A 13,827-nucleotide genomic window follows, 5' to 3' on the forward strand; every position below is an offset into this window, starting at 1 on the left:
CACCCATTTGTAGTGCCATCAATATATATAAAGTGAGATAAAATTGAAATAATTAAACTCATTTATTTATGGTTTCATCTGAAAAACATTATGAAATTGGTCAGCAAAATTTCCAAAGAAAGCATCATGGCTTTCAATTTTCTTTTTAAACCACATGGAAATTATGCTACATTGGTGAACAATATACATAGTGTATAAAGGACCACCAGGTCCACCACCAAAGCACTCGAAATTCCCTATCCTCTTCCAGCGTTCCAGGTCAGGTAACACTAACCTCAGCAGGAGTGATGACCAGTGGTGTCTCTTTCTCTTGTCTATTATGTTGACTTCCATACCCATGTATCTCCAACACATCTACATTGGTAATAAATATCCTAAAGAATTTATCTTCACCATACAATACAATAGCTGCATGACAGTTGCAAGTTGCACCATTACCAATCCCACCGTTACACTTGTATGCACTGTATAACTAAGGATATAATTCCCCTATTGTTGATTTTTGCCTCATCAGATGTTGATTGTCTTGGGTTCTAATTACAGCGTTAACGGTCTACTTCTGGGTTTCACCTGCGAGTCAAGAATGGCCGCTAACTATGCTACTGTGTAAGTTAAATCTTTTTCCCTTTTACCTGCGGAATCTAAACTTCTCGAGATTTCTCTGATACCCTTTATGAAAAATCAGCACTTTTTGTAATCCCACAATTATGTCCTTCCTATTGCCTTTCAATCTGTTGGAAAAAAGGTTGCTTTTTACCAGTAGAGATTCTCCTTAAACGAACCTTTTTCGCACTTTCGTGGTTAGATTTGTTTTGTTGCTCTTCTGTGATATTTGTGGGTTTTATCTATTGTGCAGAAACACACTTGGTTTTGAGCTCATGTTGGTCACTTTTTTGTTTTTGGTTGTGTCATTTCACATAAATTTATTTGTTTATTGTAGATGTTTTAGTTTTGAGCATCAGTCTGCACATTGTTCAATGTTACAGTCTTTGCTTCAAGTTCTTGAGTAATTCATTCATATGTTGCTACTTTTAGGTGTTTCTTAAATCTAATATAGGATCTTTTAATTGCAATATGTCAGTGTTTGAAACTAGAGTTTCCAATTAGTGCTCTCTCATTTCTTCTCGATGATATAGTTTTGTGTTGTCTGCAGAGAAAGCTGAGAATTAGGGGTTTGTAATCAGGCAATTTACCATGAATACACTGTTGCTTCTGGTGTTAATGGTTTTCTGCCATGGGATTTCCTCGTATGGGGTTGTTACAAATGTTTCTACAAGACCTGATGTTGTAAATATAGGGGCTATTCTCTCTTACAAGTCTACTATTGGCAAAGTTGCAAAACTCGCAATGGAAACTGCAGTTGAAGATGTGAATTCTGATCCAACTGTTCTGGCTGGAACTAAGATAAATCTTACGATGCAGGACTCCAATTACAGCGGATTCCTTGGCATTGTTGAGAGTAAGTTCTTTGTGATATCTCTTTTCTATTTTTTCACTCGTCATCTTCTTACTCTAAAGGTAGGTTACCTAGTGTAATGATTCCGAAAAAACACTAGTCACATATGCGCTATCACTCCAAAAAAACTAGTCCAAGTTGTAATTGGAGCTCCTTATAATCACTTATAAAACTTAGTCTCACCTAATAAGGAACCCATATGGGACTTAGTACTTATGAGCTCTTTTATAATCCACTCAGTTTATGTTTGCTAATCATTTTTTCAATGTTGGACTAAGGTGTTACAATTTTCCCCTCTCAAGGGCCTGATTGTGATTGTGTTAGAGAGCTTAAAAAGTATTTTTAGTGCCGAAAAAAGTTGTGCCAAACAAAAGCTGGTTTGTTTGGTAAAAAATTTCAAAAGTACTTCTTTGACTTTTTTGCTTTAAAAATTGTCAAAACTCACTTTTGACAAAAGCTTAAAAATTAAGCTTTTGCCAAAAAACGCTATTTGACTTAAAAGCTCAATTTTTCAAACACAATCTCAAACATGCTATAAGTCTCCAATGTCCTTGTCAAGGTCATATCATGTAGTGCTCTAGTACTACATGACATTACTACGTTGATCTGATACCATTTGTAATGGCCCAAGAAAAACATTGATCACATCTAGCGCTATTACTCCAAAATAACTAGTTAAGTTGCAATTGAAGTTTCTTATAATCACTTATAAAATTCAATCTCACTTAGTAATGAATCAATATGAGAGTTAGCACCAATGACCTTCTTTATAATTCACCCACTCTACGTGAACTAATCTTTTTCTTTACGTGGAACTGAGTTGTCACACCTAGAATCACAAGTGGTTTATAACCTCTCTGACTTTAATTTGTCATAACAGCCTTGCAGTTCATGGAGAAAGACACCGTAGCAATTATTGGTCCCCAACTTTCAGTAACAGCTCATGTAGTATCTCACATTGCTAATGAGCTCCAAGTTCCTCTATTGTCATATTCAGCAACAGACGCCACCCTGTCTCCACTTCAGTTCCCTTTCTTTGTTAGAACTTCCCATAGTGATCTATTTCAGATGGCTGCAATAGCAGAAATTGTGGACTACTATGGATGGAAAGAGGTAATTGCAATCTATGTTGACGATGACCAAGGCAGAAATGGGATTACTGCATTAGGAGACAAGCTTGCTGAGAGACGTTGTAAGATCTCATACAAAGCACCTATGCCCCCTGAACCCACCCGGGATAATGTCACCGATGTGCTGGTTAAGGTTGCTTTAACCGAGTCTCGGATTATTGTTCTTCACACTTATGCCGGTCAGGGTCCAGAGGTTCTTAACGTTGCAAAGTACCTTGGGATGATGGCAACTGGGTATGTGTGGATTGCTACTAACTGGCTCTCTACCATACTAGATACTAATTCTCCAGTCACTTCAGATGTAATGGGTGACTTTGAAGGAGTTATTACATTGCGTATGTACACACCAGAGTCAGAAGTCAAGAGAAAATTTGTTTCTAGGTGGAGTAACTTGACTCGTGCAAAGAGTACTAATGGCTCTTTTGGACTAAGTACTTACGGTCTATATGCCTATGACACTGTTTGGCTGCTTGCGCATGCAATTGATGCATTTTTTAATCAGGGGGGAGTTATCTCATTCTCAAATGATTCTAGATTAACTGACGTACAAGGAGGGAGCTTGAATCTTGATGCTATGAACATCTTTGATGGAGGGAAGTTGCTGCTTAAGAGCATTTTGCAGGTCAATATGACTGGTGTAACAGGACCAATCAATTTTACTTCGGATAGGAACTTCATTTATCCTGCATTTGAAGTCATTAATGTCGTTGGCACAGGGTTTAGGAGGATCGGTTATTGGTCTAATTATTCTGGGTTATCACTCGACCCTCCAGAAATGCTTTACACAAACCCACCTAATCGTTCCAGTGCAAGTCAAAGGCTAAGCGTCGTAATTTGGCCTGGAGAAACAACACAGCGACCTCGTGGGTGGGTTTTCCCAAACAACGGAAGACAATTGAGAATTGGAGTCCCAAAAAGAGTTAGCTTTCGAGAAATGGTGTCAGAAGTGAGCAGTGACATGTTCAAAGGGTATTGCATTGATGTATTTACTGCTGCAGTGAACTTGTTGCCATATGCCGTCCCATATAAACTATTTCCATTTGGCGATGGTCGTAATAACCCAAGTGGCACTGACCTTGTGCAGATGATCACAACGGGTGTAAGTAGTGGAAAACAAAATTTTGCTTACAACTTTGTGAAGTTGTATTGGTTTTCTGACCCTCTGGTTTTCTTCTTCCATATAGGTCTATGATGCAGCAATAGGGGACATCGCAATCATCACCAACCGAACGAGAATAGTGGATTTTACACAACCATATATCGAGTCTGGGCTGGTAGTAGTGGCCCCAGTTAGGAAGTCAAATTCTAGTGCTTGGGCATTTTTAAGGCCATTCACTCTACAGATGTGGGGTACCACAGCTATCTTTTTTCTCATTGTGGGAGCAGTTGTTTGGATTTTGGAGCATAGAATAAATGATGAATTCCGGGGTCCCCCAAAAAAACAAGTTGTCACTATTCTATGGTGAGGGAATATCACATCCTATGACAACTTTTAATTACTCTTTGCTTGGTTCAAATCCATCGAGCTATGTGTAAACATCTCAACAATAATATCTGCTCTGAAGTTATCCTTTCCATTCTTCTTTGTTGAGATAGGATCATGACAATGCCGATGACTTTTATCGATCTGATTTAGGGAAAGCAGAAAACTCCCCCTTACTCTTCTTTGCTGTAGAAATCAGAGTTTTCATAGATGTGAGATAGTAATTTGTTAGGAACTGTCGATGGGTAGAGCTTCTATTTATAATGACAAAAGTACAAAACACTAGTGTTATTGAAAATTGCATCAAGACAGAGTCTTGTGTTGGGATTTTTCTTCTTTCTATCATATTTCTTAGTCTAATCCGCATATCACTCACATTTGTGCTTCGATTAATTTTGCAGGTTTAGCTTTTCAACCTTGTTCTTCTCCCATAGTAAGTGAATTGGCTCTAATTTAGTTGTACTTTCTAAATGCAATAGGTATTGGTGGCGGCTTTTGTTTACTTATCAAGTAACACATTTTTCTGCTTTCTGTAGGGGAAAATACAGTCAGCACTCTTGGTCGGCTAGTGCTAATAATATGGTTATTTGTGGTACTTATAATCAACTCAAGCTACACTGCAAGTTTGACCTCAATCTTGACAGTGCAGCAGCTTTCTTCTCCCATTAAAGGCATTGAAACTCTGATTAACAGCAATGATCCCATTGGCTACCAGCAAGGTTCATATGCCCGAAACTATTTAGTTGAGGAACTTGGCATTCGCGAGTCCAGACTTTTTCCTTTTAATTCACCAGAAGATTTTACTAAAGCCTTAAAAAACGGCCCCCATAGGGGTGGTGTTGCAGCAATTGTTGATGAGCGTGCATATGTAGACCTTTTCCTCTCAACCCGATGTGAATTCAGCATTGTAGGTCAACAGTTCACCAAAGCCGGGTGGGGATTTGTAAGTTTACACTTCCCCGCACTACTTGTTTTTAGAATTCATGTCAGGCTCTTGTGGACCTATCATAACACAAAAAATGCTAGCCGTACGTACAATTTATGCACTGATGTGACAATGAGATGTAGCATTGCTGCGTCAACAAAAAAAAAATGGCGGTAATGAGGTAGTTGGTCCACTCCACCGAACCTCATCCCCCGTAATTGTGACCACCTCCAACAAACGAGATTTGGTAGTCACAATCACGATCACGACCAGAAGAGGGTTTGTCATATCTCTTCAATGCTGCATAGAGATATATAAAATCTTCTACAGTAGTCCAATGTACCTGTTTTTAGTTTTTAGTGAAGGAATGAAATTTAATTGCTCTGGAGTCTGGACTAGTATCATCATTTTCTGGTAGTTATTGTCTTATAACAACTTGGTTTTATTCTTAATGCCTCATGATCAGGCCTTTCCACGGGATTCACCTCTAGCAATAGACATGTCAACTGCCATTTTAAAACTGTCGGAGAACGGAGACCTTCAGAGAATCCATGATAAATGGCTTATGAGAAGTGCATGCACTAAACAAGGCACAAAGTTTGAAGTGGATCGCCTTCAGCTTAAGAGCTTCTGGGGCCTTTTTGCCATATGTGGAACCGCTTGCTTGCTTGCTCTCGTTGTATATTTGTTTCTGATGATGCGCCAGTTCAGCAGGCACTATCAAGAGGAACTTAAGCCTCCTGGTTCAATCTCAGGGTCTAAACGTCTTCGGACATTTCTTAGTTTTGCTGATGAAAAGGTAGAGGAAGTTAAAAGCCGCTCCAAGAGAAGGCAAATGGAGAAGAACTCAAACAGAAGTGTAGCTACTGAAGATGAATCAATCAACAGTTACAAGAGAAGACATTTGGATTTATCATCTTCAAATAAGAGTCTTGATAGTTGCAATGAAGCCTAAATATATCCACCTTCTGTACCTACTTTTACACAATTACATATTCTTAATAGACTTCCAATTCATCTCCTTGCTATTTATCATAGAAGGAAACTGTCGTATTCCCATCAAACCAGGGGACTACCACCAGGTTCAGATCTCTATATGTCACCCAAATTTGAATTTGAATTCAAACTAAACTTCAATCAATTTAGAATATCAAACATATATTTTTCGCTTTATTTCTACTTCTCATCTTCTCCTTGCCTCTGATATCTAAGCAAAAAAACTCGGTCAAAAAATTTAGAAAGAACTCATCTATTCCAATTGTAGTGGCTTAATTTCTAGGGAATAGGATCCTTGAAATGGAGATGAACTATTTCACGGTTTAGATTTTGTTTCATTGAATCTAATGGTGTGTATGTATCGATAAGTTATTTTAAATGACCTTTTTTAAAGGAATAATTTTAAACCAAAAAACGTATATCTTCCTCCAACGTATTGATCACGACACTGTGTATGTACCCCTTTTCCACAAAAACTAAACCCTTGTTTAGGAAAGTGATAAGATCAAGAAGAGTCCATGGTTTTCCACACACTGCTTACGAACGAATGTTAGCATATAATTTCTGTGAAATAATTATCATGATAATGGGAAAGAGGACCTAAAGGGCCACTTTGTTCTCTTGGTTTTAAGCTGTTCGAATTTTATTAGAAAGAAGTTGTGAGATCCATCTGTCTTACGTAGGTAGGTTCTTCTCTCTCTTAAATTATCAACAAGAAGGATACTCGTCTAGAACTAACTATGCTTCATACCCAATATAACATCAATATTAGAAATTTATAGATTCATGTTCTTGGACTCTTCCATTTGATACCCTCTTCCTTCGTTTTCTCTTCTCCTTCGTTTCTCTTCGCTACGCTTTCTTCCGACCCTTCCATTTTATGACCATGGTTCCTTTTCTTTAACAAATGAGAGAAATGATTACGAGCCCCGGCCAGAATGTCTCATGTACTAGTGAACCATCTTAACAAGATACAAAAGTAGAGCAACCACACAAGCTAAGCCACACAATAAAAAGAGCCCCCAGAAACTTTTAAGTGAAAGGCGGTCTATGTCTTGCTTTGTTCCTTCTAAGTTGCAAGCTTTTCTTGCAAGCCACTTGTCAAGAATCTTTTGTAATTCTCCACTCTCTGACAGCTTTAAGATTGCAGTTGACATATCAATTGCTAGGGGCGACTCCCGTGGAAAAGCCTAATCAATGAGAAATGTACAACAAAAGTATATTATCATAAGCTGATAATAGTAAGATCGATAACCAATTTTTCATAGACATAATCTAACAAGTTAAACATGACAGGTTGATTATGCTTTATCATTATGCATGGGTCAAATTATATTTACTATGTCTAATTAATATGCAATCTAAACCTTTACCATAACCAATTTAATAGAAATATTTTTTCTCCTATCAAACGCAAAAACCATGTTCAAGTTTGGAGAAGTAGCATAGGTTTTAAAAAGAGTTTTGAAAAAGAAGTGAAAATTAAGAATTGATTTGATAGTTTTAATTTTTTTTTTTTTTTTAAAAAAAAAAGTGTTATATGTGGAATTCATTAAAAAAAAAAAAAAAAAAAAAAATTGGTTTGATAAAGCTTTGATCAGTAGTGTTTCTAAAAGCTAAAACCTAAATAATGTTTTCATTTAAAAAAAAAAAGTTGTAGTTTTCATGGTGGTGGCCGCCTCGTGCGTGACTAGCAATCACACTGGTAATCTAACGACCATTGCGGGATCACTAGATAGTCCTGGTGGCCACCACCACGGTGTTGCTAGACGGTCTCTATCCACAAGACCAAGAGGAATAATGAAATACTTGGTATGATACTTACAAAACCCCATCCCATTTTGGTGAACTCTTGACCTACTATACCAAATTCACATCTGCTGGAGAGGAAGAGCTCCATATGTGCTCGCGATTCAACTATTGCAGCAACACCACCCTTGTTGGGCCCATCGTTCAAGGCTTTCTCAAATTCTTCTTCCGTGTCAAGAGGAACAAGTCTGGACTTATGTATGTTGAGCTCGTCAATTAAATAATTTTCAGTATATGCACCACGCTGGTAACCAATGCGATCATTGCTTGTTATTAAACTTTCAATTCCTTTGACAGAGTAAGAAAGTTGTTCAACTGTGAGGATTGAGGTCAGATTTGCAGTGTAACTGGAGTTGAGTATTAGAACTACAAAAAGCCATATTAGAAGCACGAAGCGACCAAGAGAGCTGTCAATCTTTTCTCCTACATAAAACAGGGAAGGAGTTGCATATATATATATAAGATGTTTTGTGCCTGTGAGAAATAGCTAATGAAGACAAAGTAGTGCATTTTACTTACTATGAGTACTAAACAAAGTTGAAAAGCTAAACCTGCAAAGTAAATCACGAAATTAGCAATTTGGGGACTTCAATCAAGATTTAAGAATCTACAAAGCGTAAAGGAAAAGTTTTAAGTACATAATTTATCTTCTTGTAGTGTAGTAGTCGTGTCTAAACTACTCAAATATATAGCCAAAGAGGTAGTTAAGACTTTTTTTTTTCTTTTTTTTTTTAATTAATTAATTAATTTTTTTTAAAAAAAGTAAGATGTCTATACAAAAAGGAGGTAGCTAGTTAAGATTTAAATTGACAAAAAAATGATTAATTTAATAATTTAATTAATATTTTATCTTTTTTCTTGTAATTATTAATATTCTAGCTTAAAACATTTTGAGAAAGCATAATATTTGTTAGGGACTTACCATAGGATCGTGACACATTGTTTTCTTGGAGAGCCACAAAAATCGTCATTTTTCTTGTGCTCTAAAATCCAAAAAACTATTCCCACAACAAGAACAAATAAACCTGTGACACACCACATCATTGGAGTAAATGGTCTTAAAAATGCCCAAGCACTAGAGTTCTGCTTTCGAACTGGGGCCACTACGACGAGCCCAGTCTCGATATATGGCTGCGTAAAATCCACCATCTTTGTTCGGTTGGTGGTAATTGCAATGTCGCCAACCGCAGCATCAAAGTCCTGTATGGAAGTGGAAATCCGATGAATTAGGATCACAAAGCATATTATTGCATACTTAAGTTGGTAAAAAAAACATTATCAAACAATCCAAAATACAAAACACTGCTCAAAAAAATAAAGCACAAAAATTGTTTTCACATTTATCTTGCATCAAAACATTTTTTGACCAAAAACTAAAAACACCCCCAAATCACATTAATAAATGTATTAAAATTCATACTTACACCCGTTGTAATCTTGTACAGAAGATCTGTGAATATCGGATTGATATGTCCATCTCCAAATGGAATGAACTTATACGGGACTGCATATGGTAATATTTCTAGTGCAGCATTAAATACATCAATGCAATACCCATGAAAGATATCAGAACCATCTACTTGGGAAACAAATTCACGAAAATTAATTTGGATTGGGACTCCAACCCGCAATTGCCTTCCGTTGCTTGAGAATACCCACCCACGAGGCTTTTCAGTTGTTTGTCCCGCCCAGACTACACCATATAGCTGATTTGAGTGGGAACGATTTATTTGTTCGTTGAGCTTTTCTGGAGGCACAACTGACAAGCCGGAAGATTTGGACCAGTAACCGATTCTCCTGACCCCTGTGCCAATTACATTGACGACTTCATATGCAGTACCAATGAGGTTCCTATCTGAAGTGAACTTTATTAGGCCACTTACACCACTTATATTCACCTCTAAAATGTTAGTAAGCAACATGTTCCCACCGTCGAAGATTCTCATATCATCAAAATGCAAGTTACCTCCATGGAACTTGGTTAATCTTGGATCACTGGAAAATGAAATATGTCCCCCTTGATTTAAAAATGTGTCAAGTGCATGAGCAAGAAGCCAAACAGTGTCGTAAGCATACAAACCATAAGTATTTAGTCCGAAAAGTCCGTCAGTCAAGTTGCTCCATCTCGAAACAAGTTTCCTTTTGAGTTCCGAATCTGGAGTGTGCATACGCAAGGTAAGAACCCCTTGAATACTATCCCTTGCTGCTAGAGGGAGGGAAGATTCTGTGTCAAGTACAGTAGAGAGCCAATCAGTAGCTATCCACACATACCCACTTTCCATCATCCCTATGTTTCGTGCCACATCAACTACCTCTAGACCCCAAGTAGCAAGTATGTGAAGGATTATTACCCGAGACTCCATCAACGCCACCTTAAGCAGTGTATTGGTGATTTCATTCCTGCCTACTTTGGGGCTCATAGGTGCTTTGTACGAGATTTTGCAACGTTTATCGGCGAGTTGGTCACCTAATGCAGCAATCCCATTTCTGCCATGATCATCATCAATATAGATTGCTATTACATCTCGCCATTCGTAGTAGCTTATAATTTCTGCTATCGCAGACATCTGAAAGAGGTCACTTTGTGTTGTCCTAACAAAATAAGGGAATTGGAGTGAATTCAGAGTGGGGTCTGTGGCTGCAAAGGATAAGAGAGGGACTTGGAGCTCATTCGCAATATGTGAAATTACATGGGCCATAACTGATTGTTGGGGACCAACTATGGCCACTGTATCATTCTCCATAAACTGCAAAGCTGTAAAAGAACAATGAAAAGTATAATCTGTCTGATATTCTATGAGTGGTTAGAACATAAATAGAAAACATAAAATTAAATGCTTAAGGTGCATTACAAAGTCATTTTCCTTAAGAAAATAGTTGCCCATATCAAATTTGTTGAATTAGTATGTAAAGAGTTACAACAAATATTTATTTGGGATACAATGAAGCTCAAAAACACCTTTGTAGTTTAATTGCATTTTGCACAAACAAAACCAAACTTGAACACTCAGATTTTTTATTCTAAGCAAGTAAGAGACTCGAATTTTTGAGAATATAGAACATTTTTGGAAAGACTGAAGAAGATAGTTTTTATGTGTTACAGGTTTGAAGTGGACAATTTATAGTGTTATTTTAACAGACACTTACTTTTAATGAGTAGATTAAATTATTATTAACGATTATTTGATTATAACCGTTAGATCGTAATTGTTAGTAACGGTCACTTGATCTCAACCATTTGATCAAACTTGATTTGATCTTACAGTTAACTTTACTAACAATCCAATAAATACAACTGTTGGATCCACCTAAGAAGGATCATGTGGCTGAGATGAAACCACCATATTGTATGATCACGACCGTTTAAAAATAAACAGTCATGATTTGATCACTTTAACCCCCGATGCTTCGTGCTAAGTGCCAAGTGCACCATCAAGCCACCACTAGCACCATACAGTCCACTGTCACGGGCTGGTCCGGTGCAGACAAGCATAGTTTGATTTAAAGCAAATATACACAAGCGCATATACACACCCACTTAGATGTACTCTCTTATTTTAAAGTTCTTTGTAACCTTCAATTTAAAACATTAATTGTCAAACCACAAAGTATATATATATATATATATGCTAATTTTAAAAGTTCTTTAACATGACTTGTCTAATTAAAGGAAACAATGAGAAAATTGTGAACGGGGAAACAAGAGATGTTTAAGAGGATGTACCTTCAACGATTCCCAAAAACCCGCTAGATTGTTTTGTATCTTGCATGGCAAGTTTGAGTTTAGTGCCTTTTAGAAGTGCTGGATTTGAGTTCACATCTTCGACAGCAGCTTCTATTGCAACTTTTGCAACTTTCCCAATGGAAGAATTGAAAGACAAAATAGCGCCAATGTTAACAACAGTCGGTCTTGTAGAAACACGGACACGCGCACCAGTGCCATTGAAATGCCCATAGCAGAAAATCAGCAGCAGAAGCCAAAACATATTCATGTTTTCCACTACCAAGACACCAAACAACCTAGTCACAATGGTGAAGCAAGCATTAGATAGATAGAGATCGAAGAAAGAAAAATGTAAACATCAGAGAAGGCCAGATAAAGAAAGAGACGTTGATGCATGAGAAGTGCAAGTGTAAAGACTGGAATGGGTGCAAGAGTAGAAAATGTTAGATGGAATTAAATGCGAGTGTGAGATATTAGGTGAAAATATTAAATGGGAGTTTTAATTTTGAATTATAACGTACACCAAACAATAGGGTCACGTGGGCCCTTTAGTGGAGCCGTGATTTAGAGCACACCACGTGCTAAGCACGCCAGGCAATAAAATTTTTTTTTTAATATTTTAATAAAAAAAAAAAAAATTTACCCGCGTGCTAATTTATCTTCACCCCCTTTAGTGTGTTGTTGAAGTAGCAAAAGCTTAAAGGCTCACGTGAATTTTTCATATATATATCAATGTTATAATTACACTTGTGGAGGCACAAGCACAACATAATCACCGTTACATTTACAACAAGTTAAAATATAAATTAAAAAAAAAAAAAGATTAAAAAGGAAAATCAAAGGCTATGAGTATGGAAGAAGATATGTAGTGTATGGACAGGGGAGTTGGGAAGGTTACATCGAATGGAGTGGGCAGCATGCATGAGCTATATAGCCTATACATAAGGGCCAAGGCTGAGACTCGAGAGGGAAGGGAACCTTGTGCTATATAATTTATATGCCACCAGCCACTACTTGCACTTAATTTCTGAAATTATAGCCACTTAATTGGGCTTCATGATATATTTACTTAATTAGTTAGTCTTTTTTCAATATGCGGGCCCCACCATTGATTTTGATGCCCACCCGTAAATTGAATCATCCCCAATAATGCATGCATCTAGGCCACTCAAATCATGTCAAGTACTCTCTCCCATTTCAATGGTTAATTGTCACCATTTATGATATCTAAAATAACATCATCGAAATTTTCGATTTTTTAAAATATATATATTTTCTTGATAGTACAGTTTGCGTATCCTTAATTGGGATTTCAATTTTTTTTTTTTTTTTGAGCAAAAAAAGTAGGACGGGGAGATTAATTGTGGTTATCCTATCTGAGCATGATCATAGTAACACCTACTCGCTGAGAGTCGCACAAAAGAGGCCTAGTTTGTGAAAACCGCAAGCGCTCTCTTAAGTCTGACTGAACCATAGCATGATCCAACCCCATCAAAACATCAATAAAAATTCAAGGTGACTAATACTAATTAGACTTATATGATGATTCAATTTTTGTTAAATATTTGTGAGTACTGCTCAAATATACCTAATTAGTGGCCGGCCTAGAACAATAGTCTCTTGCCCCACTCAACTCTCAAGGAGAAGTTTTCGACTCAGGTTAACCAAATTCAAAATGATCCTCCATGAGCCCATTTTCCTACCCTTTCCTTCTATAAGACCTGAAAACCCTAGCTACAAATTTGAATCTTATATAAACTTCTCTCGATCTTGAAAAATAAGTCATCTTTCATAAAGTAATTGTTGGAATGATATCATGCATTGTAGCACCATGGCGGAGCCAAATTAAGGGGCAAACGCCTCTCCTACCTATCTATTTGCCCACCCTAAAAAAACAAAAGTGACCCACTATAAATAAATATTATATAATTTGACAAAGTCCTTAACAAACTTGTCAAAGTAAAAATTAAGCAATTATAGCATCATGCATGTTTTGCATTATATTTTTTATCCATGTTTCTTATTATCGTCGATATTCTCTTTTCAAGATTCACGATAGTAGAGAAAAAGAAAATGAAGAAATCAACTGAACATGCTGAGTTTTTGAAAGCATTCTCACGAGATCTCCTATTATTTCTTCTATTCAGATCAGGAATAGGAAAGATCCTCCCCTGTTGTCCTTTCTTCCTTATTCAATTAAAAAAAAAAAACTGAACAGGCTGCAAATGAATTCCACTTAGCACCATCCAATGAATGATCATGCTACGGTGCTAGCATATATATACATGTGCATCTATGTCTATG

At 36.9% G+C, this 13,827-nt stretch overlaps 2 protein-coding genes across 3 annotated transcripts; one reads left to right on the forward strand and one right to left on the reverse strand.

Moving 5' to 3' along the window:
- Positions 1-497: 497 nt before the first annotated feature.
- Positions 498-6,015, forward strand: LOC132170240 (glutamate receptor 3.6-like). Of its 2 annotated transcripts, none has more exons than XM_059581137.1 (7): positions 498-606; positions 1,154-1,459; positions 2,337-3,685; positions 3,771-4,048; positions 4,471-4,502; positions 4,606-5,012; positions 5,461-6,015. In XM_059581137.1, exons 2-7 carry the CDS (start codon positions 1,195-1,197, stop codon positions 5,947-5,949), a joined length of 2,820 nt encoding a protein of 939 aa, XP_059437120.1. In that variant the 5' UTR covers positions 498-606; positions 1,154-1,194; the 3' UTR covers positions 5,950-6,015. The 2 variants fall into 2 exon arrangements, with proteins under 2 accessions (XP_059437120.1, XP_059437121.1); XM_059581138.1 differs by lacking the exon at positions 498-606 and adding an exon at positions 714-745.
- A 600-nt stretch (positions 6,016-6,615) lies between these two features.
- On the reverse strand, positions 6,616-11,879 carry LOC132170723 (glutamate receptor 3.6-like). The gene is made up of 6 exons (XM_059581808.1): positions 11,524-11,879; positions 9,224-10,554; positions 8,722-8,999; positions 8,319-8,350; positions 7,816-8,222; positions 6,616-7,180 (listed from the first exon to the last, which is right to left on the reverse strand). Exons 1-6 carry the CDS (start codon positions 11,789-11,791, stop codon positions 6,941-6,943), a joined length of 2,556 nt encoding a protein of 851 aa, XP_059437791.1. The 5' UTR covers positions 11,792-11,879; the 3' UTR covers positions 6,616-6,940.
- Positions 11,880-13,827: the final 1,948 nt, after the last annotated feature.

Source organism: Corylus avellana, chromosome ca2 (assembly GCF_901000735.1).
Source record: "Corylus avellana chromosome ca2, CavTom2PMs-1.0".
In the NCBI taxonomy this organism is placed as follows: domain Eukaryota; kingdom Viridiplantae; phylum Streptophyta; class Magnoliopsida; order Fagales; family Betulaceae; genus Corylus; species Corylus avellana.